Raw genomic sequence first — 23492 nt, 5'->3', positions numbered from 1 at the left:
CCTCTACCGGTGACCTTCATTTGACCTCTGAACTGCCCAATGCGCATCGCGGCCATGCGCTGGCCTCGGTTTACTGTTCTCGAAAGTACAAGCCGAAGAGCACAGTTGTGTGCAATCAACAGTTGAGAGAAAGTCAATTGAAGTTCACCCATAAAGGTCCAAGCGCATTTTCGGTCAGTCGGCAGATGTCCCCTCGAAATCCCAAACGTTGCGTCAAAGCGTGATCACCCGAGGCGGCGCTCCCCTCATCGGCGGAGACCTCTTCGGTCCTGACGCCTTCCTATTGGCCGTGTGCTTATTTTGTCAAGCTTGAGATGGAGGGTAAACATTTGCCCGGCTTCGGGACGCTCGGGCCCCATTCATCCCCGACGACTCCGAAGGACGGGCCGTCCGCTCAAGGTCACAGACACACGCTCCCCCCGGTCCGAAAAGGACCCGCCACGAAACAGAAGGGCCTCTACTCGGATGTGTTCACCGCCCTCAGATTTAAGGTAAAGCCAGGCGCAAAATCTCCGTCGCGTTCTTTGGATGTTCGGGCGCTGTGCATGTTCATCGCCAAACTCTGTTGACTGATCAGACTTGCGCGGAGGAAGCGGACAGCCGGGAGGGGGTATCCGCCCTTGACTTCAGCGATGATGACGGTTCATCAGGTAAGGAGGTCGGGGCCCTGCGATTCAAAACAAAGGCCGGGGGGGTCACGCCCCCAACCATCGTCGGGTGGCACGCCGGGCATTGGAATTTGGTCTCGCGGTTCTGGCCATCGACACCTGCCGCAATGAGAGGCCGAGATTCTTCCGGGGGTCCCGCCTCCAATCACCGGACTGGGACGGTACGGGGTCAAAAGTCCACCAGAACAGGGCGGGAGCTGTGGGGAGTTCCAACTACAATTCAATACTCTTCTCACAATGTGTATTTTTCACATCATTGCGAGGGGGGGGCTTGCGATCACACGCCGGGCTTTTCTCTCTTCGGTCTCCCCAGACTCCAAGTCTCCGTTTGCCAAATACAAGTTTGACGACAAGGAGTATTATGGTCCCTTTTCCAAGCAACTCCTCACGACGTACTTCAACTGCGGCGCCGACACGCCCAAGGTCCAGATGCCCTACAAAACCGTTCCTGGAAAGAGCCCTCGCGATTTAACTAAGGAGAGGTAGGGGACCGAGAATACGTAACTCCTCCTCCTTTCTGACCGTGAGAAATATCGGTGCAGTCGGCAGGGGGGATGGCTTTGCGATCCGTTGCGAACATCTCGCGTCTTCTCCCAAGGTGTCGAAGAGAATACCTGAAGATTGATTTTGAGAAGCTGCTGGCGGACAAAAAGATCGACTCCAATCTCCTGATGCCACGCCCCTTGGACGGTCACGACGAGCGCCTCGTCGCGTCGCCTTACCTTCCCCTTGAGGTGAGCCCGCCCGGCCCGACGCGGCAGGGCTCCCCGGCGCCTTCTTCTTCTTGCCGTAATTTTTCGACGTTTTCCTCGCAGATATTTGACAACGTGGAGTTTGACTGCCGGACTGCGGAGGACTGGCTGGTCCTGGGGACAAGCGAAGGGTCGCCTTGCAGAAAACCAATCCCGGCAAAAGCGTTGCTGCCGACGGATGACGCGGTAGCGTCGGGTAAGGTGCCTGCGAAATGAAAAAATAAATTGCAGGCGGAGGCAAAGTGTCTCAACAGCCCGTCCGTCGTCAGAAAACGGCAAAGCCCCCCCATCGGCGGAGTACAGCTGGCATTTAGTGGGAGTGCTCGACTACAACAGGGAGAAATGTCAGTACTTGGTAGAAAAGGTTTTCCCAAACAGCAAGCTGAAAGAAGGAGAAAGGAATCGCCCCGGTAACGTCGGCCAGAGTGCCGCCCCGGCCTCGGCCCTGACCTCGACCCCGGCCTCGACCTTTGACCCCTAAAGAGCCGCTCGCATGTTTCCCTCGCCGCCGTTCAGATGTCAAGTGCCTCCAAACGGGCAACAGGCACTGGATTCCCCGCATCCGGCTGCTGTTCAGTGCCGAGGACCCCCGCGTCTTCGTGCGGCGCATCCAGTTTGCCATGCGGCTGCGGGCCAACTCCGAGGCCCTCATCCTCTACAACCTGACGGTGGACTGCATGCCCATCTGGGACGAGACGCCGTCCATCGATCCGCACTGCCTGCGCCGTATCCAAAGGCGAGCGCTGGCGGGCTCCGGCCTCAAACTGGACATGTAAGTCATCCCTCGGCCTTACGATACGATGGTCGGGTCGCTCGGCACGAGCGCTGCCAAAACGCAGCCGAGTCGTGGGCTTATTCCCGGGCGTGCCTCGGCGCGGGAAAGCGGACCGACGGTCTCCGTTCTCATCCCGCAGTGTGAAAAGGTGCGTGGAGGGGCTGGCCAAGGAGGTGAAGCTGGAATACGACCGCACGATGAATCGCTTCATCTTGGATAAGAGCGTGGTGAGCCACCCGCAGGAGTTTGCGCACATCGCGCTGCCGCAGGAGGAACGCCGGCGCGTGCCAATCAGAGGTAGAGGAGGCGCGGTTCCTCACCGTCGCTCCCCCTCCGAGCGGCCAACAACGCCTGTTGAATACCCCTCCCCCCCGTCCCGCTCAGGCTGCGTGACGGTCCCCGCCTTCGACTACAAGAAGAACCAGGCGGCGTTCTTCACCAAGTCCATGCTGACGGAACCAAAAGTCATCTGCACCTTGTCGGAAATCCGCTCCGAGTGCAACAAGCTGGCCAATATGAGACTCTTCAACGTCTCCTTAACCAAACCTCTGCGACTGGACGAGTTTGAGGCCAACCAGACCCAAATGCAAACTCAGGTAAGACGGTAAGCCCGGCGAGCGAGCGAGCGCGAGAGCCGAGCTCCTTCTCCAGCGTGTCGCCGCCGTGGTTTCAGATCAGCTTGTTCCTGCGGGAGGCCTGGATGCTCACCGTCACTTACAGTCTCCGTCACAACCTGGAAACGGTCGGCAAAGGCGCGTACAACATGAACGAGACTCACTGGGGGATGCACAAGGTTTCCAAGCTCAACAAACTGCTGGCCGTGGTGCACTACAACCTGCAGGACACTCTGCGTAACCTCGTGGAGGACTCGCTGCTCGGCCTGAGCAAGCTGATTCTGGATGCGTGCTACAGCGCGCTAACGTGTCCCGATGACCTGGTGTGGGGGGACGACTACATCTGCAGCCCCTACAAGTAAGGGAAGGGGCCCCCGGCCTTCTCGTCGCGTGACATTCGGGAAAAACGACCGCTCTCACCATTGCGCGACCACTGAAAAAGGAAAAAGCCCCCAGGAAAAAGGGGTGGAGCTTGTTTGTTTTCTATATCACGGAAGACTTTTCAGAGGTGGTGGCTTCCGTTCCTGGCCTTTTTTTACCCGGGTACTCGGGTTTCCTCCCGCATTCCCAAAACACGAACGGTACGTTGACGGAACACCGGATGGCGCGGACGGCGTTCTTTGCCGGCGTTCGAGATACGCGCGGAAGAGGGTTCCGGGGTTCCTCTTTGGTTTGCCATTGGGTGTGTCTTTGTTTGTCGCGCAGGCCAAAGAACAAGCCTCTGTTCCTCGTGGATTTAGTCCTGAACGAGACGGGCGTCCATTACAGCACACCTCTGGAGAATTTTGAGGCCTCCATTTTGAACCTATTCAACGAGGGCATTCTGGTCACGCACAACATCCCGATGCTCGATAAGGTCAGGCCTAATGTCCCGCAAGTGCCGGTCGAGCGGGAAGTCAAGTCTTATTCTTCTTGAGCGAGTTGTCCGTCTTGACGCGAGTCTCTCCCCCGCAGTTTTTAATGAAGAAGCTGCTATTCGGCGACGACCCCGTGCTGGAGTCGGTCCAACTTTGCGAAGCCAAAGTCTCCCGCTTGAGAGAGAAGATCTGCACGGCTATCAAGAAAGCCATCATTCCCCTCAAGGCTTACGCCGCGGAATACGCCAAGTACATCGAGCTGTACAGCTTAAATATCGAGGACCACTTCATGTAATTTGCCCTTTTCCCGCCCCGAGACTCGAACGGCGGCCCCGCGGCGCCGGTCCTCGGTCCGAGACCTTCGCTGTCTTCGCAGGTCCGTCAGCGACGACGAGAAGACGTCCAAGGCCGTGAAGATGGAAGTGGAACAGCATCTCAAAGACAAGGAGGCGCTCCAAAGCTCGCTGCCGTCCTCCATCGTCATCGGCGCCTTTATCGTACACGTCGAGGCGGTGCGGCAGACTCTCATCAACAAGAAAAAGGATTTGGCCATTGCCACTTTGGAGCACCACGCCGACAAGCTCAGAAGGCAGATGGAAGATGTAAGTCAACCGCCCCAGATCCGTCCGACTCCTCTTTGACGGACGCAACTGCAGCGGCCTTCTCGGAAACGTGTGCCCGTCCAGGAATGCAACGAGTTCAACACCATCGGTCACGCGCTCAGCGACCATCCCAACTCCATCGAGGACCTGACGGAGAAGAGGGACTGGATGAAACAAATCCCAGACCAGCTCAAGAGTTGCAAGGTGCCCCCGAAGCCCATCGCTCGGCTCTGCGTGTCCCTTGAAATGCGCTTGATCAGAATCTTTATTTCTTTCGCCACCTCCCACAGGAACGCGTTGCCAAAATTCTATCCGAGTATGAACTCTTTGAAGAATTTCACTACTCCTTATCAAATGAGGATTTTTTGAAAAAGTAAGTATGCTTTTTTTTCTTCTGTTTTGACTGGGGTACGCGTGTACCCCAGTCAGAGGTTCTGGATTTGATGACATTCTTGTTTTTCTGCCGGTGGAGGAACATTTCTTTGTTCCATCCCGTCGCGGTACGCGACTGGCAAAAAATAGATGCGCAAAGACCCGTTTGGAATGAATGAAACGGGTCCGACGATGAGCGCAGGAATGTATTTTCTCAGGTGGCGTGCTATCGAGTGGCCCCAAAAGATCATCAGACAGATCGAAGAGGTGACCGCCCATCTTGTGGAGGAAGAGGAGCGCTTCCAGAAGATCCAGATCGCCGACCAGGACATCTTTGAGCAGCGCATCGAAGCCGCCGAGGTCCGCTCGGCCGCGCCGTTTCTTCCGCCGGCCGACTTCTGAGACTAATCGCTCCGACGAAGTTCAAGCCGCCGCCCGTGTTTTCCCAGATGCTGGTCCGGAAGTTCACCGGTTACGCCGATATCGATCACGCCACCGAGATCGCCAACGAGGTGAGGCGGGCGAGTAAGGAGCTGAAAGAGTGCCAGGGTTTGGCGCAAACCTACAACACCAGAGAGCGCTTGTTCGGTACTCCCGTCACAAACGTGAGTCTGGAAACGAGCATCGCGCCCAAACCAAGTAGGTCGTAGCCTGACGACGTTATTGTCTGACTTCTGGCATCAGTACGACCGTCTGCACAAAATGGCCAAGCAGTTCCAGCCCTTCTTTGACCTGTGGACCACCACCTACGATTGGACCCACCGGCACGAGAGCTGGCTCAACAATCCGCTGACCTCCATTGACCCCGAGCAGCTTGAGCGCAATGTGACGGGTGCCCTGGACACCATGAATAAATGTATCAAACAGTTCAAGGACAACCCCGGTGAGTCGACCCGGCGAGTGACGGCTGGTTGGATTGGATGACGACGACAACGCCGATGCTGATCGCTTGCTTGCTTTATCCTCCATTGCCCTAGACTGCAAAATGGTGGCGTCTTTGATCCGCACCAAGATTGAGGAGTTCCGTCCTTACGTTCCCCTGGTTCAGGGTCTGAGGAACCCGGGGATGCGAATGCACCACTGGGATGCCCTTTCGCAAACCATTCAGATCAAAGTGGTGCCCAAAGCCAACCTGACCTTGTCCCGCTGTTTGGAACTGGGGCTTCAGAACCACATGGATGCCATCGCGCAGGTGGCCGAGACCGCCGGCAAAGAGTACACCATTGAGCAGGTAAGCGAGCCAGGGCTGGTGGCGTTTGGGAGGGGACGCGTGTGCGCGGCGACCCGTCGAGACCCGTCGAGACCCCGCCCCCGACGCCCGTCTCTCGCCCTCGTCCAGGCCCTGCACAAAATGAAAGCGGAGTGGTCGGCCATTCTCTTTGACCTGATGCCGTACAAGGAAACGGGCACCTGCATCCTGAAGAGTCCCGACGAAGCCTTGCAGCTGCTGGACGACCACATCGTCATGACGCAAAGCATGTCCTTCTCCCCCTACAAGAAGGCCTTCGAAGCCGAAATCAACAAGTGGGAGAGCAAACTCAGAACCACCCAAGTAAGTGCCAAAGGGGGGCGGGCGGTTGGGCGGCTCACGGGCTGATCTTGTGCTCCCGCCCTCCGGCGGCGCTCGCAGGACGTGCTGGAGGAGTGGCTCTTATGTCAGGGGTCTTGGCTCTACCTGGAGCCCATCTTCAGCTCCGACGATATCAACGAACAGCTGCCCGTGGAGGGGATGCGATACCAACAAATGGAGGAAATCTGGAAGAGAATCATGAAAGGTGCCTCCGATAACCCAAAGGTCAGTCAGTCCCACCGCCGCAAACGATCCCCAGGAGCCCAAAATAGTCCAGGTCTCTTCTCACCGGTGTCCAGATCATCGAATTCTGCCCGGGGCCTCACCTGCTCGACAAACTGAAAAAGTGCAACGTCCTTTTAGAACAGGTGCAAAAGGGCCTGAGCGAATACTTGGAGATCAAACGAAACGCCTTCCCCAGGTAAGCCCCCCTCTGGAACCAGAACCGATGAAAGCCAAGACTTGAGGCTTCCTCGCGTGATTTGCACCTTGGCCGCTCGCCGAATCGACCCGTTTCCCCGCACATGAAGACGCCTCCGGATGACGTTGGCTCAATCTTTGTTTTTGTTTTTTCTGCAGGTTCTACTTCCTGTCGGACGACGAGCTTCTGGAAATTCTGTCTCAGACCAAAGACGCCACCGCCGTCCAGCCGCACCTGCGCAAATGCTTTGAGAACATTGCGCGGGTGGGTGTCTTCCCAGCGCTCTTTCAAGTCCGACGGGATGCCCGCCGACTCCTTTCCTTTCGCTCCGCAGCTGAAATTCCAGCCGGACCTGCTGATCACACACATGTACTCCGGAGAAGGCGAGGAGGTCCAGCTGGCCGTGACCGTCATGCCCACCGGCAATGTGGAGGACTGGCTGAGAGAGGTGGAGAAATCCATGACGGCGACGGTCAGGGACTACATCGATCGATCGCTCCGCGTTTATCCCGAGGTGAGCCGCTTTCACTTCAAAGCTCGCAAATCGAGTCTTCTCGCTCGAGCGTGCCGGGGATTCGCCCCCAAATTGTTTTGGTGCGTTTCAGAAACCTCGCGAAGACTGGGTTCTCTCATGGCCCGGGCAAGTGGTGATCGCTGGCTGTCAGGTCTACTGGACCGCCGAAGTGTCGGAGGCTTTGGAGCGGGGGGACTTGGCCGAGCGTCTTTTCCCTCAGCTGCAGAAACAGGTGCGCAAGAAAAATAACCCCGACCCATACAAGCGCCGGACCGTGAATGTGGAGCGCGTGCTTCCATTCCACAGCTGGGTAACCTGGTGCACCTGGTGAGGGGAGGCGTATCGAAAATGCAACGAGCCGTGCTCTCCGCCCTCATCGTCATCGAGGTGCACGCCAAAGACGTGGCAGGAAAACTGGTGGAGCTGGCGGTGTCCAGCGTCAATGACTTTGAGTGGATCAGTCAACTCAGGTTCTCGGGCCCCGTCTCGGTCCTTCCGCCGCGAGTCCGCCGACTTTGTCGTGATATTCACCCGCGCAAATGTTGTAGATACTACTGGGCAAGAGAGGACCTGTACATCCGAGCGGTGAATGCCGAGTTTTTGTACGGATACGAGTACCTGGGAAACTCCGGACGACTGGTCATCACGCCGCTCACAGACAAGTAGGCTTTTTCTACCGAGGACCCCGACCCGCCGAGCGCAAGGCTGACGAGGGCTATGCCCGGCCGATCGGGACAAATGCCATTTGAACCTCTCGGATTGCGTTTTTCCGCCTCCCTCAGATGCTACCTGACCCTGACGGGCGCTCTTCACCTCAAGTTTGGAGGAGCTCCCGCCGGTCCGGCGGGCACGGGAAAAACTGAAACCACCAAAGATCTGGGAAAGGCTCTCGCCATCCAGACGGTGGTTTTCAACTGCTCCGACCAGCTGGATTTTATGGCAATGGGCAAGTTCCTCAAAGGCTTGGCTAGGTAAGTTTGGGCACCTCCCCCTTTGTCTCCAACGGCAAACCGCGGGCTGTGTTTTGGTGACCAACGCACATCCGGCGTGGCGGGTCTTTGCGCCGAGTTTGGTCCTCATCCCCACTCTTGCGCACCTCTCTGCTTCCGGCCGTGTTGCCCGGGGGGAACCGGTTTCAAGAACGCAAGGCAATGATTCTCAACGAAAGACATCTGACATCGGAGCTCGGGAGTTGTGCGCCACGATCCAATTTGGGTTAGGGTTAGGGGTTAGGCGCACATTTGACAAGAAAGCCGACTTGACTGGACTCGACGTTGCAGCTCCGGTGCCTGGGCTTGCTTTGACGAGTTTAATCGGATCGATGTGGAGGTGTTGTCCGTGGTGGCTCAGCAGATCACCACCATCCAAAAGGCGCAACAGCAAAGGGTGAGCGTCTCTCCAGTCGGTCATGTCCCGGCGTCCGTTTCTCAAGTACTCGGACTCTGCCGGCATTTCCCGTATCGCGCGTCATCCCGTCAGACCATGTGGCTGTTTTGCGTTTGCAGGCGGAACGGTTTGTTTTCGAGGGCTCCGAGATCCCGCTGGTCCCCTCCTGCGCCGTGTTCATCACCATGAATCCCGGCTACGCTGGCCGCACGGAGTTGCCCGACAACCTGAAGGCTCTGTTTCGGCCGGTGGCCATGATGGTCCCCAACTTCGCCATGATAGCCGAGATCTCGCTCTACTCGTTCGGCTTCAGCGACGCCAAAGTCCTCTCGCAGAAAATCACCAGCACGTTCACACTCTCCTCGGAACAACTCAGCTCTCAGGTGAGGTGGTCTTCGTCGCGGGGGATGGGGGGCGCCTAAATTCTTTCAACCCCGAATGGCCTTTTTTCAAACTCTGTCCCAACCCTTCGGCTTCGGTCACGTGCTGTTTTTTTGGGGTGCAGGGAGGGCGCTAATTTAAAGTACTTTATTTAATTTAGTAAGTAATTTAAAGAGGGAAAAGTGCAACCAGTCTCTGCGCTCTGCGTTCAGGATCACTACGATTTCGGAATGAGATCCGTGAAGTCGGTGATCTCGGCTGCCGGAAATCTGAAGCGAGAGAACCCCAACATGAACGAGGTTAGTCGCTTTTGTTTTGGCGGGCGCGGGGTTCCCAAGCGCTCGCTCAGCGATGCCGCCGCCTCGCAGGAGCTGATCTGCTTACGGGCCATCCGAGACGTCAACGTGCCCAAGTTTTTACGAGACGACCTGAAGCTCTTCAACGGCATCGTGTCCGACCTTTTCCCGAAGACGAAGCAGGAGCCCATCGACTACGGCACGCTGGAGGAATCCATGCGCCACATATGTACCAAGATGAACCTCAAGGACGTGGACGGTGAGCCGACCCGGGGGGCGCTTTCGTCGCCGTCGTCTGACCCGTCTCGACGGTTGCCGTCTGCGATTGCAGAATACATCGGGAAGTGCATTCAACTGTACGAGACCACCGTGGTCCGACACGGCCTGATGTTAGTGGGACCCTCGGGATCGGGTAAAACAAAGGTGAGTCCAGAAAGTCCGCTTTCTGCGCACCGTATCCTGCGAATGGCGCCGCGAAGCCTCGTCGCTCCGTCTGGCCTTGTAGTGTTACGAAGTTCTGGGGGCGGCGATAACGGCGCTCAAGGGCCAGCCCTCCGTCAGCGGGGATCTGTACGAGGCCGTTCAGACGTACGTGCTCAACCCCAAGTCCATCACCATGGGTCAGCTTTACGGGGAGTACGACTTGCTGACGCACGAGTGGTGAGCGCCGCCCGCCCGGCCCGCAAATGTCCGAAAGGCGGACGAGGCGTGACGCACCGGCGCCGACCCTCGCAGGACGGACGGCATCCTCTCTTCTTTGATCCGGATGGGGACGTCGGCGATGGACAATGATAAGAAGTGGTACATGTTCGACGGTCCGGTCGACGCCGTCTGGATCGAGAACATGAACACCGTGCTGGACGACAACAAAAAGCTTTGCCTGAGCTCCGGCGAAATCATCAAGCTCACCGAGGTATCGCGAAGCGCTTCGTTGACTTGACGCTGATGGTTTTAGCATCTGCAATTTGGCTCTTCCAAGGGTAGAGCCATTTTCTAAGAGAGGAATGTTAGGAATGCGCTCGAGACCACCCGAGTGACCGCTTGGACTCTTTTCAGTGCATGACCATGATGTTTGAGGTACAAGACTTGGCGGTGGCGTCGCCGGCCACGGTGTCCCGCTGCGGCATGATCTACCTGGAGCCCAGTATTTTGGGCCTGGTCCCCTTCACCGAGTGTTGGCTCAGGCGAGTCCCCAAAGTCATGCGAGCGTTCACGGAGGAGCTCGCTTCCTTGTTTGAGCGCTTCCTCCAGGTGAGGGCGAGACGGAAACCGCCGACCGACCGCTCCGAGGCGCCCGCAGTTTGCAGCCATCTTTGGTCTCCGTGTCTTCGTAGGACTCTGTCAATTTTGTTCGTGACTCGGTCAAGGAGGTCATCACGTCGCTGGACAGCAATCTGACCTGCAGCCTCCTCAAACTGATGGACTGCTTCTTCAGGCCGTTTAATTTCAGCGAGGTTGGTATATCGCCCCGGGGATAGTTTCCGTGAATATGCCATTGCGGGCACGTCGCGGTTTCTTGACGAACAATGAGCGCTGCATCCTGATCTGAGCCCTAGCACGAATCCTTGCTTGCCTTGTAGGAAGACAAGCCGCCGCCTCGAAACAAACTGGAGCGTGTGAAGGAGCTGATTGAGCCGTGGTTCTTTTTCTCGCTGGTATGGAGCGTCGGCGCCACGGGAGACGGACCCAGCAACCAACGCTTTAGCGCCTGGCTCAAAAACAAGATGGCGGACGAAAAGGTCCCATCGCGACTCCCTTTTGCCCCTCCGAGCCAGTGTCGAAATGAGCCGGAATGTTGTTTTTTTTTGTTTTTTCCCGCCCCCCCAGATTCATTTATGCTTCCCAGAAGACGGCCTGGTCTACGACTACAGGCTCGACGATGCGGGCATCAGTCGCTGGAATGAGGAAGAGGAAGAGAAAAAGGACCGAAAGGTAAACGGCTGGTGCCCGATTCAAAAGGCGGAGGCGGGGGTGGGGGGGGCCTTTCTTGCCGTGGCAACCTTTGGGCGTCCTTGCGCCACAGGTGCAGTGGGTCAACTGGGTGAACGACGCCAAGAACGTCGTCATCACCCCGGATACGAGCTACTCGGACATCATCGTTCCCACCGCTGACACGGTCAGAATGACTTTCCTCATGGATATGCTCTTGTCCAATATGAAGCCCGTGAGTGTCCGCCGAAGCTCCGCAGAGACATGCCGGCCAGCTCGCATTTGACTCCAAAGTTTGTTTGTGTTTTTCCACACCAGTTGCTTTGCATCGGGCCCACCGGGACAGGAAAGACCCTGGCCTTGTCCGACAAGCTGCTGAAGAACATGCATTCGCAATACGTCACGCACTTCCTCATGTTCTCGGCGCGCACCTCGGCCAACCAGACTCAGGATTTCATCGACAGCAAGCTGGACAAAAGGTAGGCCTTCTTCACAGAGAAGCCGTTGCTTGACGCCACCCACCAACCCACCGGCCAATCCCCTTCTGACGCTTGTGTGTTAGGCGCAAAGGTGTGTTTGCTCCTCCCAAAGGCAAGTACTTCATCTTCTTCATCGACGACCTCAACATGCCCCTGCTGGAGACCTACGGCGCACAGCCTCCCATTGAACTGCTGCGCCAGTGGATGGACCACGCCGGCTGGTACGACCGCAAGCAGATCGGTGAGCAGATGCCGCCGAGCCCCCGAGTCGTCAATCATCGAGTGGCGCTTGTCGTCATCCTTTTTTCTCCCTCCCAACCCCCGAAACCCTGCCGCAGGGGCTTTCAAGCAAATAGTGGACATCAATTTTGCCTGCGCCATGGGACCTCCGGGCGGTGGGCGGAACCCCATCACGCCGCGCTTCACGCGCCACTTCAGTTTTCTTTCCTTTACCGAACTGGAAGATGCCAGCATGAAAAAGATTTTCTCCACCATTTTAGGCAGCTGGATGAGTGAGTCGCAAATGTACACCGGCCATGCTTGACCCTACACGCGGGGACGTCTTGGCCACTGTTTGATTGGTTGCTTTGTTGCCGTCAAAAGACCAAAGTTGGCGATGGCCCAAGACTTTGCCGCACTTCCCTTTTTGTCTCCTTCTGTCTTTGTAATCGAGTGGGCGCATTTTCTAATGCGCCGTATCTCCTCTTTAGATGGAAACATGAGTAAAAAGAACCCAGGCCGTAAGTGATGAATCCTCGACTAATCCTGTCGCCGTCCGTCTTCGAACCGCGTGGACCCTTGAAAAACAGCCCCGTCTCTTCACTTCCTATCAGGATCCGTGCCAGAAATCGTGCCTTTGAACAACGCCATCGTCGACGCCACCATCCGCGTGTACACGACTATTTGCTCTCAGCTTCTCCCAACTCCGACAAAGTCTCACTACACGTTCAACCTCCGAGACCTGTCCAAGGTTTTCCAGGGGATCCTCATGGCGGAGACCAGCATGATCGAGGTATGCCCGGTGCGGCGCCTTACGGATACGTTGTTTGGAGAGAGTGGACCGGCTTCAAAACGGTGCGATTGCTTTTTTTTTTTGCTCGATCCTAGAGCAAGGAGATGCTGCTTCAGCTGTGGTACCACGAAAACTGCCGGGTTTTCCAGGACCGCTTGGTGTGCGACGAAGACAGGGAGTGGTTCAACTCCCTCCTGAAGGAATTCATTCAGGAGTTCGGCTGCGACTTTAACGCGGTGGTTCCCTGCCGCCCGATCTTATACGGGGACTTCATGGTCCCCGGCGCACTGCACAAAGTCTACACCTTCATCGACGACAAGGAAAAGGTGAGCGAAGAACCGAGCCGCGGCCGCCGTGGCAACAAAAAAAACGCGCCGGCGGTTTTGGAGTTTCCCGCTTCGCTCTCACGTTTGATAGCTGGAAGACGTTATGATGGAGTACATGGAAGACTACAACCAGAACTGCACGCCCAAGATGAAACTGGTGCTCTTCATGGACGCCATCGAGCACGTCTGCCGAATCGGTCGTGTCCTGCGCCAGCCGCTGGGCAACGCCCTGCTGCTCGGAGTCGGCGGCAGCGGGCGACAGTCCCTCACCAAGCTGGCCTCGTACATGTGAGAGGCCCGAGCGTCACTCGCCACTCGCCACCGGAACCGTCTCGGGCGCGTAGCGTCCCCGCCGCCTGGCTCGCTAGCTTCACGCGCACACGGCCTTTCCGTTTCAGATCCGAGTACAGGTGTTTCCAGATCGAGCTATCGAAGAACTACGGTCAGCTGGAGTGGCGGGAGGACATCAAAAGCATCATGATGAAGGCCGGCATTCATAACCAGCAGATCACCTTCCTCTTTGTGGACACTCAGGTCTCTTTTCCGCCGCGTCCCGACTCTGCGCTTGCGCTTGCGCGATGGAAGTTGTGACGTAATCCGTCCCAAACGGTTTTGGATGATTTCCTCCCCAGATTAAAAGCGAGTCGTTCCTGGAAGACATCAACAGCATTCTGAACTCTGGCGACGTTCCCAACTTGTATGCGTCCGATGAGCAGGAGCGCATCCTGGCGTCGATGAAGCCGGTGGTCCAAGAGTTGGCCCAGCAGCCGACCAAGTCCAACCTCATGGCCGCTTACCTTAAGAGAGTTCGCACCAACATCCACACTGTACTCTGTATGAGGTAAGTGGGTGTGGATGTGTGTCGGTTGGGCAGGGCGGGGCTTGGTCTTTTGCCCCTCCTCTTCCCTCAGAACGAGCGAACAGAAGCCGGTTTCTGTTTCACCAAATGTCCTTCCCGCTCCTGTGGTTTCTTCCAAGTCCCATCGGGGAAGTGTTTCGTGCGAGGCTGAGGCAGTTCCCCTCGCTGGTAACGTGCTGCACCATCGACTGGTTCAGCGCATGGCCAGATGAGGCTCTGCAAGCCGTGGCCACTTCCTTTCTGAACGAGTTGCCCGAGCTGGACGCCAGCCCCGAAGCCATGGACGGACTGGTGAGGACGCCCGTCGGCTTCTATCGCCCTGACGGGAAGGAGATGGTTTGAGGACGGTTTCTTTGCCCGGCGACCAACGGGGGCTTGTATTTTTTTCCAGACGGTGATGTGCATGATGATCCACCAGATCGTGGCCCAGAAGTGCGAGCAGTTCCTGGCCGAGCTTTCTCGACAAAACTACGTGACGCCCAAGAGCTACCTGGAACTGCTCAATATCTTCTCAAATCTCATCGGACGCAAGAAGCAAGAGCTGTGTCATGCTCGTGAGCGCATGAGCACCGGTCTGGACAAGGCAAGGCCTCGCAGCCCCCCCGGAACACACAAGGGACACCTCGCGGGCTTCTTTTGGATTGGAAATATTCTCCGCTCTCCATAGCTCCTGAGCACAGCGGAGGACGTGAGCAAGATGCAAGAGGAGCAGGAGGTGATGAGGCCTCTTTTGGAGGAGGCCGCGAGGGAGACCGAGGTCACCATGGAAACCATCAAAGTAAGCAAAGACGCCCCCCGCGCGTCGCGCGCGGCCAAAGCCACTCAGTCGGCCGGCTGTTTTCTCTCCGATGGCAGAAAGACTCGGTGATTGCCGAGGAGACACGCAAGTCGGTGCAAGAGGAGGAAGCCAAAGCTTCGGAGAAAGCCCGGGTGGCGGGGGAAATTGCCAGCGACGCGCAGCGGGATCTGGACGAGGCCCTGCCGGCCCTCGACGCCGCCACCACCAGCCTCAAGTCGCTCAACAAGAACGACGTCACCGAGGTCGGGGAACCGCCGTTCGTCCCGCTCGGCCTCGTCCGTTCCCGCCGCACCTTTGCCTTGTTTGTTTTCAAACGGCGGAAATACCCGGGCAGGTGCGCGCCATGCAGCGCCCTCCCGCGGGGGTGAAGCTGGTCATCGAGGCCGTGTGCATCATGAAGGATGTCAAACCCAAGAAGGTGCCCGGAGAGAAACCCGGAAGCAAGGTCGATGACTACTGGGAACCGGGTAAAGTCTTGCTCCAGGACCCGGGCAAGTTTCTGGATAGCCTTTTTGCCTACGACAAGGTAGCGTCCGCTCTCGTCGACGGCGTTGCGTAAGCATTTGCCGCGGACTCCGTCTTGCCGCCGCCTTGCCAAAATGGCTCCGCCGTTTCCTGGACTTGACGTTTCTGCAGGACAACATCCCAGAAAGAGTCATCACCTTGGTGCAGCCCTACATCGATAACGAAGAATTCCAGCCCGCCGCCATTGCAAAGGTTTCCAAAGCCTGTACCTCCATTTGCCAATGGGTTCGAGCCATGCACCTTTATCACTTTGTGGCCAAGGGCGTGGAGCCCAAAAGGGTAAAACCCACTCGGAGTGGTGGCGTCCGGGCGAGAACATCGTTTGAAACTGGCTCTTTTTTGCGCAGCAAGCTCTCAAGGCAGCCCAGGAGGAGTACGACGAGTCTCAGAGGAGTTTGAAAGCCGCCAAAGAAATGCAAGCGGCCGTGGAAAGCGGCATCGCGGCATTGCAGGCCAAGTACCAAGACTGCCTGGCCAAGAAAAACGAGCTGGACAACAAGTACCAACTGTGTGAGATACGCCTGGTTCGAGCAGATAAGGTGAGCGCCGGGACGGGGGTGGGGGGCTTCATTTTGCGCATCCCCTCGTCCTACGCCGACGATGCTCTCCGTCCTCCAGCTTATCGCCGGACTGGCGGATGAGAAAACCCGTTGGAAGGAGACGGTGCAACATCTGGAATACATGGTCAGTAACGTGGCGGGCGACGTGTTGATGTCGGCGGGCTACGTCTCGTACCTGGGGCCCTTCACCGTAAGTGAGCCGGAATGCGCTTAGCGTTGACCGGAATGGGTGCGGGATCATTTTTGTTTCTGCGCGCCGAGGGGTCCTACCGGGCGGCCATGGCGGAGGAGTGGCTGCGATCTTTCAAGGAGTTGAAAGTCCCGCACACCGAGGCGCCCAATCTCATCACCACTCTGGGAGACGCCGTCAAGATCCGCTCCTGGCAGGTCAGCGCCCACTTTGCGGCTCCCCCCCCGCCCGAGCGTCTCCGGTATCCCAGCGCCGTCTGTCCTTGTGATGCAAACAGCTCTCGGGTCTGCCCAAGGACAACCTTTCGGTGGAGAACGCCGTCATTGCCCAGTATTCTCTGCGCTGGGCTCTCTTCATTGATCCTCAAGGTCAAGCCAACACGTGGATCAAAACCATGGTACGCCGCGTCGGGACGTCACGTCGACCCCCGCGTGCAACTCTTTCCCTGTCGCTCGCGTAACGAGCCCCCGACTCTGTCGACCAGGAGCGGGACAGCGGACTGGAGATCATCAAGCTCAGCGACCGGGATTTCCTCCGCAGTCTGGAAAACGCCATCCGCTTCGGGAAACCCTGCTTGCTTGAGAATATCGAGGAGGACCTGGATCCCGCTCTTGAACCCGTACTGCTGCAGCAGGTGAATCCACGAGCGCCGCCTCGCGACTCGCACCAGGAAACAAACCCTCGTGGCTCTTTGGGGGAGGGAGGGGGGGATTATTGGCGTTTGGTTCGCAGGTTCTTTTGACCGTACGGCTGTGATGTCATAAAAACTGCAGCAATCTCTCAAAGTCCGATCGTGCTCTTTTGGCGGCGCAATGGAAAATCCGCCGCAACCCAACAAAACGTTTGCTCCGTCTGAAAATGCTCACGACGGATCCTCGGTTCCCGCAGTGTCCCTTTGGAAATAGCTACTCAGCCTACCAAAAGACGTCTCTGTAAGATTTTGTTTTTTTAAAAGACGCGCATGGCAAGGGAGCCTCGAACGCTCAAGTTGTTGAGTTGAGGTCATGCGGCGCCGCTCGCGTCACGCCACCCTACGCGGCCTTGTCCTAATCCCGCCTTGTGAATTTCTACCGCCGGACGCACCCAGACATTTAAGGAGCAAGGCAGCTTAAAGCTGAAGCTGGGCGACTCCACCATCCCGTACCACGAGAGCTTCAAGTTTTACATCACCACCAAGTTACCCAATCCGCACTACTCTCCAGAGGTTTCCACGAAGGTCACCCTCATCAACTTCACGCTGTCGCCAAGGTAACTTTTCATTCGCCGCCATCCTCTGTTTTGGAACCCGATGACGAACTCGGCCACGGCTGAGAATATTCACGTGGCAAAACAAAATAGCGATTTCGCACTGTGTAGCAAGTGCAGTGTCGTGAGATTGTGTGTTTTCGCCTCAGCGGTTTGGAAGATCAGCTGCTGGCTCAGGTGGTGGCGGCGGAACGTCCGGAATTGGAAACGGCGAAGAACCAGCTGATCGTCAGCAACGCCAAAATGAAGCAGGAGCTGAAAGATATCGAGGATGAGATCCTGTTCCGCCTCAGCTCCTCAGAAGGAAACCCGGTGGACAATCAGGAGCTCATTCAGGTGTTGGAAGCTTCCAAAGTCAAAGCTGGCGAGATCCAGGTCAGACACGGGGGAAAGGCTCGCTCGCTCTTCCGTCACGTCACTTGTAAAATCCAGACTCCAAAGGCTTTTTCTTCACGGGTCCGCTTTTCCTGGTGCGCATTTATTTCTCGATGTCTTCAATTATTCGGGTGCTCAGGCCAAAGTGCTGGTGGCAGAGGAGACCGAGAAGGACATCGACGCCACCCGTCTGACTTACGTGCCGGTGGCGGTACGCACGCAGATCCTCTTCTTCTGCGTGTCGGACCTGTCCAACGTGGACCCCATGTACCAATACTCCCTGGAGTGGTTCCTCGGCATCTTCATGGTCGGCATCGCCAATGCCGAACGGGCAGGTAGCGAGAGGATGGGGGGGTGGGCGCCGTCGATCTCCTTCAGCTCCGCGCCGTCGCAGACCGAAGCCGGCGGGCCAACGTTTATGACACCTGGGCCGACCCTCTGCGTCTCCTTCCAGACACGGTGGAGCAGCGGATCGAGAACATCAACAAATATTTCACCTTCAGCCTGTACTGCAACGTGTGCCGCAGCTTGTTTGAGAAGCACAAGCTGATGTTTGCCTTTCTGCTTTGCGCTCGCATCCTCATGAACGACGGCCAGATCGACATGGTGAGCCAACGGGGGTGTGGGGGGGGGGGGGCGCCCGGCCGCCCGTCTCGCTGTCCGGAGCGATGCGAGTGACGGCAAGGGACTTTGTTTTGGTGGTCAGGCCGAGTGGCGTAACTTGTTATCCGGAGGGATGCCCAACCAGGAACTGGCCAACCCGGCCGCGAGCTGGCTGTCGGACCGCGCCTGGAAGGACATCCTGGGCCTGAGCGTCCTGGAGACTTACAAGGACCTGGCGTCCACTTTTGACCAACATCTGCCGGGCTTCAAGAACATCTTTGACAGCAACGTTCCTCACAGGCAAAGAGCGCCACGCCTCCGCCTCGCTCGTCCGCAGGGGTGGATGTGTCGTAAGCAACCGGCGTGTCCGTTTTAGGGAGCCTCTGCCCGGAGAGTGGGACACCGCCCTGGACCGCTTCCAAAAGCTGCTCGTTCTGCGCTGCCTGAGGGCTGACTGTCTGGTCCAAGGCATCCAGGACTTTGTGTCCGCCAAGCTGGGCCAGCGCTTCATAGAACCTCAGGTATTGGCGCTTGGCCCACTGGCGGCGCTTCATTTTTGCTCGTGTCGGCGGAAGTGTGCCTTTGATTTGATGAGATGTTTTTCTTTTCAAAGACATCGGACCTCGCCGTGGTCTTTAAGGAGTCGTCCCCGTCCTCTCCCCTCATCTTTGTTTTGTCTCCGGGCACCGACCCGGCGTCCGACCTCTACAAGTTTGCCGACGCCATGCACTTCTCCAAGAAAATGACCGCCATCTCCCTGGGCCAGGGCCAGGTAGGACACGCGCTCCGACGCGGCAAACGCTTCGCTGTAAGGCCCTCCCCTCCTCCGCCTTCAACTGCGCTTTTCCTCCTCCGCCGCTCGCTGCGGTTTTCAGGGCCCCTTGGCCGAAGCCCTGATGCGCGCCGCCATGGAAAGAGGCCAGTGGGTCTTCTTTCAGAATTGTCACCTGGCGCCCAGCTGGATGCCGTCGCTGGAGAGCCTCATCGAGAACATCGACCTCAAGGTGTCCGCCGGCCGCAACTGCACAAAATGATCATCGTTCGGGAGTGGGGGGGGCGGGGCATCGCAACCAACTTGTTTGCTCCGTGGCAGGTCCACAAGGATTTTCGGCTGTGGCTCACGAGTCTTCCCAGCAACCGCTTCCCGGTGTCCATTCTCCAGAATGGGACAAAGATGACCATCGAGCTGCCCAAAGGAATCAAGGCCAACCTGCAGAAAACGTACCTGAAGCTCACCAACGACTTCATCAATTCCTCCAACAAGGTGCGCGCAGTCCCTCCCCCGCTCCCCCGCCGCTCCTTTTGAATAACAACGCCGACGTCGCCTCCGGTTTTGTCCGCCGCAGGTGTCGCACTTGAAGTCGCTGCTCCTGTCCCTGTGTTTGTTCCACGGGATCGCTCTTGAGCGAAGGAAGTTTGGCCCGCTGGGCTTCAACATTCCCTACGAGTTCACCGACGGCGATCTGAACATCTGCATCAGCCAACTCAAAATGTTCCTGGACGAATACGAGAACATTCCTTACAAGGTGACTGCGCCGAGCCTGTTGAAGAACCCTGCTTTTCTGACCCTTTGACCCTCTCCACCGCTCCAAACTCAAGCCGTGCCGTTTTCCCCTCACTACCGCCTTTACCGTGCGCGCAGGTGCTGAAATACACCGCCGGCGAGATCAATTACGGGGGCCGTGTGACGGACGAGTGGGACAGACGCTGCCTCCTGAGCGTGCTGGAAGATTTCTACTGTCCCGCCGTTCTCCAAGAGGATCACGCGTACTCCGAATCCGGCGTTTACCGGCAGATTGAGACAAATGTGGACGTCAAGGTGGGAGGGGCCCTTTTTCTGTCGTAGCCCAAGCGAGATTTGAGCCCGGGACCCTGATCTGCTTTGTTGGTCTCCCGTCCGGCCTCAGGGTTACCTGGCGTACGTCCACAGCCTGCCCATCAACGATACCCCGGAGATCTTTGGTCTCCACGACAACGCCAACATCAGCTTTGCTCAGAACGAGACGTTTGCTCTGCTGGGATCGGTGCTGCGCCTCCAGCCTCGAACGGCATCTGCCGGAGGCAAGACCCTGGAGGAGGTATTCTTCTTATTCTTTTCCCTCCCCCCGCCGCTGGTTTTGCCGTCGACGGAGCGTGCGTAACGGTGACCGAGCTCCTTGCGTCCCGCAGATCGTGGAGGAGATTGTGGCGGGCATCGTGGTCAAGGTCCCGCAGCCTTTTGACATTCAGGAGGTGGTGGAAAAGTACCCCGTGCTTTATGAAGAGTCCATGAACACGGTGCTCATGCAGGAGGTCATCAGGTAGCGGCGGTCATTTTGCAACGCCGTTGCTTCCGCCCTCATTCGAAGCGGAGCGTTTTCACACTAGACGACTAGCATGTTGAAAAATCGGAACGGACAGAAGATTCTTCGCCACCACACGAAACATTGATGATACACGTCATGCGATATCTGGGCTCTGAGCTAGGATCTCTTGACACCTTTCGGGACCTTTCATTCATTCATTCATTCATCTTCCTAACTGCTCGATCCTCACTAGGGTCGCGGGGGGTGCTGGAGCCTATCCCAGCCGTCTCCGGGCAGTAGGCGGGGGACACCCTGAATCGGTTGCCAGCCAATCGCAGGGCACACAGAGACGAACAACCATTCGCACTCACACTCACACCTAGGGACAATTTAGAGTGTTCAATCAGCCTGCCATGCATATTTTGGAAATGTGGGAGGAAACCGGAGCACCCGGAGAAAACCCACGCAGGCCCGGGGAGAACATGCAAACTCCACACAGGGAGGCCGGAGCTGGAATCGAACTCGGTACCTCTGCACTGTGAAGCCGACGTGCTAACCACTGGCCTACCGGGCCGCCTCCTTTCGGGACCTGAAAACAACAAAAAAAAACAGAGCAGTGGCGCCACCCACTTGTTTGGAATGTGCACTGCTGCTCAACGCTGTGGCCCAGGCCCAGATTGTTCATGACACAAACACATAGCTTCTCTTATACAAGTCCAAAACTTTACTCGTCTCATTGTCCTGATGATGATGATGATGATGATGATGATGCTCCAGCCCAGCCGTGGAGAGGCTACGTTGAATAGAAAGTGGCCGCAAGCACCTTTGATGCATGGCGGACGTCGAGAAGAGTCCTCTTGGCTCCAAAAATCATCACCCCGAACTATTTTTCAATCCGATAATAACCCAAAGCCCAATAACTCCAGCAGTCAGGGCCACACAGACGTGACCCAAAGTCAACACCCCTCGCATCTTATCTGCCTTTCAGATACAACAATTTGCTGGAGGTCATCGCTCAGAGTCTCTGCGATATCGTGAAGGCCCTGAAAGGTTTAGTGGTGATGTCTTCGGAACTGGAGCTGATGGCCAACAGCCTGTTTAACAACGGCGTGCCTGATATGTGGAAGGCCAAGGCAAGGCGGCACGGCGCAACACACACACCCCCACACCTCGTTTACAAGCCGTCTGATCCTCTCGAAGATACGAGGCTCCAAAGGTCACATTGCACGGATTGCGTAACTTGGTTGATGAAATGTCTCTTGATTGGAATTTTTTTTTTTTTAAATATAGCTCAAAACATTTCAGTGTTCTGGGGGGAAAAAAATCAAATGTGCAACACCTTTGGAGCTTGCTCCGATTATTACCACAGTGTAAGAATCCAAAGTTACTTCCGCAAAAAAAAAAAAAAAGGCCAAGCCCAAAAGTCATCTCAGTCCTTAAACGGGAAACTCGATCTCTTTTCTTTTCGTTGTGTTCGTTGCTCGACGGGCATCTCGGCAGTGCTCGTGCAGGAAATGATTCAGAGGGTGGTTTTCACTTCTGCCTCCTTCTTATTTCTTCATTTGGGCTTCGTCTCTGTCGGATGTTGAAGGCAAATGAGACCTCTTTCCAACTTTGTCCTTATTTCATGGACACGACACGTATCACGGCTGTAAGCATTCAACCGTGCAAACTGATTTCTGCGTCTTGATGTCACTGCAGTCGAGTTGACGCGTCAAAGGAAACGGACAGCTAGCTTGCGCGCCTGGCTAATGTGCACTTCTGAACTAGCAAATTGATCAATATTCCTGAAATTCATCAATGTGAAGACACTGATCACATCAAAAAGCTTTTCACAATCATCATCAACCGGTTTGGAAGTAAAACCGAACCTGGCAAGAGTCGGATTGATTCATGAATCACCCCAAGCAGGTGTCCAGAGCATCGGTCCTCAACCACTGGTCCACGGACCGGTAGCCCAGGCCCATTTGGGCTGCGCAGTTAACGGCCGCTAGACCGCTACAGACGGTGTTTTGCGTCTCTCCGCAGGCCTACCCGTCGCTGAAGCCCCTGGCCTCGTGGGTGTCGGACCTGCTGCAGAGGATCGGCTTTCTTCGAGGATGGATCGCAAAGGGCATTCCACCCGTGTTCTGGATCAGCGGTTTCTACTTCCCTCAAGCCTTTCTGACCGGAACCCTGCAGAACTATGCCCGCCGCTTCGGCATCTCCATCGACACCATCGGATTTGACTTCCAGGTCAGACCCCGTAGCCGCGGGTCTCGTGTCTCCGCGCAACTGCAGCAGTTTTTGCGAACCTTCTGATCGGGATTTGTCCGGCCCAGGTTGTGTTGAAACCCGTGTGCGATATCGACAAGAAGCCAGACGCGGGCTGCTACATCAACGGCTTATTCATCGAAGGCGCCCGCTGGGATAACGACGCCGCTCGGCTCACGGAGTCCAGAGCCAAGGAGCTCTACACAGAAATGGCCGCCATCTGGCTCATCCCCACTCCCAACCGCAAAGCTCCCACCGCCGGCATCTACATCTGCCCCATTTACAAGACCCTCACACGAGCCGGTCAGTATCTGAGCGTAAACCGGCGCTTGTGCCGCGGCTCGGTTACTCGGCCCAAAATAGACGGACGTCAGAGCGCGGCTAACGTTTCGTGACCTAGGAAATGCAGCTCTGTGTTTTCCGGCCGCACCGCAAGCGCCGGCACGCCGATCTGTGCCGCCACTAAAGTGTCCCTCCCGTGTGTCGTTGCAGGGACGCTTTCGACTACCGGCCACTCTACCAACTACGTGATTGCAGTCGAGCTGCCCACAGATCTCACTCCTGGACACTGGATCAAACGGGGAGTGGCCCTCATTTGCGCTTTGGACTATTAAAAAAAAAAAGGCCTTCTGAGTCGTCAACGTACAGTTTTATAATGTGCCAAAGCCGCTTGTTACTTTTTGGAACTTTTTCACAGCAGCCCAAAGTTAACATGACACAATATTACAACCCCCCCCCCAAAAAAAAAGTATCATTAGATTTGATTGGGGCGGCCCGGTAGTCCAGTGGTTAGCACGTTGGCTTCACAGTGCAGAGGTACCGGGTTCGATTCCAGCTCCGGCCT

The 23492-nt window shown here is 56.7% G+C and overlaps 2 protein-coding genes across 3 annotated transcripts in view; one reads left to right on the top strand and one right to left on the bottom strand.

The window, feature by feature from the left end:
- LOC127607513 (GATA-binding factor 2-like) overlaps positions 1-23492 on the bottom strand; it is a 142216-nt gene that overhangs the window by 54097 nt on the left and 64627 nt on the right. The window lies entirely within an intron of this gene.
- Positions 303-23374, top strand: LOC127607536 (dynein axonemal heavy chain 1-like). Its single transcript, XM_052075934.1, has 77 exons — positions 303-491; positions 578-650; positions 982-1150; positions 1267-1402; positions 1484-1616; positions 1690-1830; positions 1937-2192; positions 2335-2492; positions 2580-2791; positions 2869-3167; positions 3515-3665; positions 3764-3957; positions 4043-4268; positions 4353-4472; positions 4559-4641; positions 4859-5000; positions 5090-5245; positions 5325-5523; positions 5618-5871; positions 5980-6192; positions 6271-6435; positions 6510-6631; positions 6790-6895; positions 6966-7145; positions 7237-7377; positions 7452-7615; positions 7694-7807; positions 7928-8116; positions 8426-8531; positions 8651-8914; positions 9125-9211; positions 9281-9467; positions 9540-9631; positions 9714-9868; positions 9944-10121; positions 10265-10459; positions 10543-10662; positions 10789-10947; positions 11036-11140; positions 11232-11372; positions 11456-11616; positions 11700-11857; positions 11955-12128; positions 12327-12356; positions 12450-12628; positions 12724-12954; positions 13046-13242; positions 13353-13488; positions 13587-13795; positions 13933-14104; positions 14205-14396; positions 14481-14591; positions 14669-14854; positions 14947-15138; positions 15249-15416; positions 15485-15676; positions 15756-15887; positions 15959-16084; positions 16165-16284; positions 16372-16521; positions 16975-17135; positions 17282-17507; positions 17647-17842; positions 17962-18113; positions 18214-18410; positions 18487-18631; positions 18724-18882; positions 18986-19114; positions 19204-19374; positions 19457-19636; positions 19753-19929; positions 20018-20188; positions 20280-20410; positions 21384-21528; positions 22424-22630; positions 22717-22951; positions 23141-23374. Exons 1-77 carry the CDS (start codon positions 315-317, stop codon positions 23260-23262), a joined length of 12582 nt encoding a protein of 4193 aa, XP_051931894.1. The 5' UTR covers positions 303-314; the 3' UTR covers positions 23263-23374.

This window comes from Hippocampus zosterae, chromosome 9 (genome assembly GCF_025434085.1).
Source record: "Hippocampus zosterae strain Florida chromosome 9, ASM2543408v3, whole genome shotgun sequence".
Classification (NCBI taxonomy): Eukaryota; Metazoa; Chordata; class Actinopteri; order Syngnathiformes; family Syngnathidae; genus Hippocampus; species Hippocampus zosterae.
This window is presented reverse-complemented; position numbering and strand designations above follow the sequence as displayed.

Excerpts from the sequence above, each read along its gene's own strand:
- LOC127607536 (XM_052075934.1), top strand. The coding sequence starts at position 315 with ATGGAGGGTAAACATTTGCCCGGCTTCGGGACGCTCGGGCCCCATTCA. Across the intron at positions 13,796-13,932 it reads CACACTGTACTCTGTATGAG|TCCCATCGGGGAAGTGTTTC; the intron begins GTAAGTGGGTGT and ends GTTTCTTCCAAG. Across the intron at positions 19,930-20,017 it reads AGACAAATGTGGACGTCAAG|GGTTACCTGGCGTACGTCCA; the intron begins GTGGGAGGGGCC and ends GTCCGGCCTCAG.